Raw genomic sequence first — 3,908 nt, forward strand, 5'->3', positions numbered from 1 at the left:
GCCACGTTAGCTTTTTTTAATACCTTTAACTCTCAGCTTTGTTTGCAACAAGTAAAATTAAAAAAACAGACTGATTTCACTAAAACAAACGGTTCTGACTGTACTGACTCCTCACCGAGTTAGTAACACTAAAGAAAAAAACAATGTTACACGTTAGCCGCGCTAGCATATTTACAATAACAACCGACCTTGTTTAGAACTCGTAAAAAACTTGACATTTTGACAATTCATCCGTATTTAAGGCGCTCCAGAGTTTAAGTTTAGTGTCTTGAAGAAAGTCAAGACTTTCATGTGTGTCTTATAGCGCAAAAATACGATACATTTTAAGATTTTGTTTGAGTCGAAACAATGAAATCTAAGCAAAGCTGTTTGTCGACGGCAGGAGGCGGTGGCAGAGACTCTGGGAATACCTTCCAATAGGGTCACCTGCCACGTCAAAAGGATGGGCGGAGCTTTTGGAGGGAAGGTCATTAAAACGTCCATCCTGGCCTCCATCACCTCTGTGGCTGCGTGGAAGTAAGTCTACGACGTAGCTATTCACTGAAGTCATCATTTAAAATAAAGACGAAACCTTTAATGTTCTTTGAATTACCCTCGTTTTCAGGACCAATCGTGCTGTCCGGTGTGTCCTGGAGAGAGGTGAAGACATGCTGATTACAGGAGGGCGCCATCCCCTCCTGGCGAAATACAAGGTAGAACCGCCAACTCAAGACAGAGCTGAAGGTTTGAGTCTGTTGAAGCATTTGGAGACTTTGGTGTTAGCCTGAAGACTCTTCGTTGGCTGCAGGTCGGCTTCATGAACGACGGGCGAATCGTAGCCGCAGATCTGTCGTATTATGCCAACGCTGGCTGTAAAGTGGACGAATCCGTTCTGGTGAGTAACAGAGAAGACAAACAGACTCCACGTCCACCATTGTAACCATTTGGTCAATGGCGTTGCAGATTGCCGAGAAGTTCCTCCTGCACATGGAGAATACTTACAGCATCCCAAACCTGCGAGGGTTCGCCGCCGCCTGCAGGACCAACCTGCCGTCCAACACGGCCTTCAGAGGCTTCGGTGTGCCGCAGTGCCTGTTCGTGATCGAGAACATGGTCAACGACGTGGCGCTGCTGCTGGGACGCCCTGCAGATCAGGTCAGTGTTTGACCATCAGGGATTGGAGACTTGTGACTTGGACTTGAGTCACACTTAAGTCTCATATGGAGAACCTTGAAACTTGTCTTGGGACTCTGACCCAGGGTTAGAAGACTGGATCCCAAGGACATAAAACGTCATTTTAGCCTCAAAACCAGGGTTAAGCTCAAGGATTTGAAACTCTAATTGACACTCGGCCCCAAAGGACTCAAATTTTTGACTTGAGACTCGAACCCAAGTAAATAAAACTCAACCACAAGAGAATGAGACTATACTTGAAGCTTAAACCTGAGGACATAAGATTCAACACCAAGGAAATTACACTAGACTTGGAACTCAAACCCAAAGATGCAAGACTGTGGAAATGAAACTAGACTTGGGACTTGAACTCAGGGAGACTTGAGCCCAAAGATATGAAACTCTAATTGACACTCAGCCCTAACGGTATTAGACTTGACTCAAAGGACACAAATCTTGACTTGAGACTCGAACCCAGGGAGATAAGACTTGACCCACAGGAATTAAAACTTGACTTTAGACTTGAACTGAAGGAAATGAAACTTGACTTGAGACTCGAGTCCTAGGACATAAAACTCAACCCAAAGGACATTAGATTTAACCGCTGGGATGTGAAGCTTCTCTTATGATTTGAAGATTTGACTTGACCTCAAGGATACGAAACTCTAATTGACACTCGGCTCCAGGGACATTAGGGACAAATTTTTGACTTGGGACTCGAACTCAGGGAGATAAGACTTGAGCCCAAGGATTTGAAACTCTAATTGACACTTGCCCCTATAAAAGTCTAACTTGTGTCCTTAAAATACTGAACTATACCCAACAAATAGGAATTTTGTGCTCAAAAAATATTTTTAAAATACTCATTTGTTCCCACAAAATATTAGAAAATAAATAAATGCAAATTTGTTTCTGCAAAACTGCAAAAAGAAAAAGCAAAAAAAAAATTTTTAACTAAAATAATTGCTAACTACTGGCCACAAAAGAATTATTTTGTGCACAAAAAATATTAATTTGTTCCCTCAAAATACTAAATTGTATCCACCAACTAGGAATTTTGTACCTACAAAATACTAAAAATTATGCAAATTTGTGGCCGCATATACTACTAATTTTGTGCGCATAAAAGTCTAATTTGTGTCCAAGAAATACTGAATTGTACCCAACAAAAAGGAATGTTGTGCCCAACAAAATATTTAGAAAATAATCATTTGTACCCACAAATACTAAACAAATAAATGCAAATGAATGGCCACAAAAAAGTATGCAGACAAAATACAAATTTGTGCCCACAAAGTTCTAAAAAAATTATATATATTTTTTATACTAAAATAATTGCTAATTTGAGTCCAGAAAATACTCAATTCTGGCCACATAATACCGATAAAAGTCTTAACTTGTGTCCTCATACTACTGAACTATACCCAACAAATAGGAATTTTGTGCCCACAAAATATTTTAAAAATACATGCAAATGTGCAAAATAAAATTTTTTTACTAAATTAATCGCTAATTTGTGTCTACACGACACTAATGTGCACAAAAAATACTAACTTGTGCCCTCTAAATACTTAATTGTACCTACAAAATAGGAATTTGTGGCCACAAAATACTCTCAAAATACTAAATTCTAGCCTCAAAATACTAATTTGTGCTCACGAAGTTCTAAAAAAGAAAAAACGGAAGTTATTTTTTTTACCAAGATAATTTCTAATTTGAGGCCACAAAATACCAAATTGTTTCCACAAAAATTATTTTGGGTCCACAACATATTAAGTCCATAATTATTAATTTGCAGGAGCTATTTACTATATATTTCTATGTCATGTTCAGGGTTCCGTATAAAGCATGTTTTCTTCTTTGTGCTGTATTAAGTGGACAGTTATTTTACTGCCCCCTTGTGAGCAGCTGCTGTAACTGCAGGATTTTTTAAGCTGTTTTTGCTCGTTTTGGTCTTTGATTGATCCAGACAGAGGTGTGTATAAAAACCAAATGTTCTGATTGTTGCTTTTTCCCATATTTCTAAAGATTCGGGAGATGAACATGTACAAAGGGCCGTCGTCGACCCCCTACAAGCTGGAGTTCAGCCCGGACAACATGCTGCGCTGCTGGGAGGAGTGTAAGCTCAAGTCGGACTACAGCGCCCGCTGCACAGCTGTCGACCAGTTCAACCAGCAGAACCAGTGGAAGAAGAGGGGCATCTCCCTCATTCCCATCAAATACGGCATCGGCTTTGCAGAGAGCTTCCTGAATCAGGTCCGTCTGCTTCTGCTCCGCTAGTTTCACTCATCAAATGTGTGTTTGAGGTTTCAACGACATCTTCCACTGTGCTGCACAGGCGGCCGCCCTGGTCCACATCTACAAGGACGGCTCTGTTCTGGTCACTCATGGAGGGACGGAGATGGGACAGGGAATCCACACCAAAATGCAGCAGGTGGAACTCATAAAACGCCAAAACCTAAAGAAAATAATTCTGAAGTTTATTTACAACCAATAGGTGTAATGATATCTTTAGGATATTTTCAAATGCTTTTATTTTGATAAAAATTTACATTTTTGGTGCAAAAAGTCAAATTTATTTGTGGGTTATTCAATTATCATATTAAACCAGAAAGACATTTGAAACATTTATTTTGATAGGAACACCTAAAATTACTATTTTTTTAATTTCATAAATATTAAAATAAAAATATATATTAAAAGTAACGTAAAAAGTAAAGTCCCTACCCATAAAAAAACTATGACAATTATTAAAA

At 39.1% G+C, this 3,908-nt stretch overlaps 1 protein-coding gene across 1 annotated transcript in view; it reads left to right on the plus strand.

Moving 5' to 3' along the window:
• Positions 1-3,908, plus strand: part of aox6 (aldehyde oxidase 6) — a 24,450-nt gene that overhangs the window by 15,599 nt on the left and 4,943 nt on the right. Inside the window, exons 22-27 of the mRNA XM_024288883.2 lie at positions 383-516; positions 605-692; positions 788-874; positions 943-1,134; positions 3,181-3,408; positions 3,491-3,586. Coding sequence (XP_024144651.1) covers positions 383-516; positions 605-692; positions 788-874; positions 943-1,134; positions 3,181-3,408; positions 3,491-3,586 — 825 coding nt within the window. The remainder of the gene's footprint in view (positions 1-382; positions 517-604; positions 693-787; positions 875-942; positions 1,135-3,180; positions 3,409-3,490; positions 3,587-3,908) is intronic.

This window comes from Oryzias melastigma, linkage group LG2, assembly GCF_002922805.2.
Source record: "Oryzias melastigma strain HK-1 linkage group LG2, ASM292280v2, whole genome shotgun sequence".
Taxonomy (NCBI): Eukaryota; Metazoa; Chordata; class Actinopteri; order Beloniformes; family Adrianichthyidae; genus Oryzias; species Oryzias melastigma.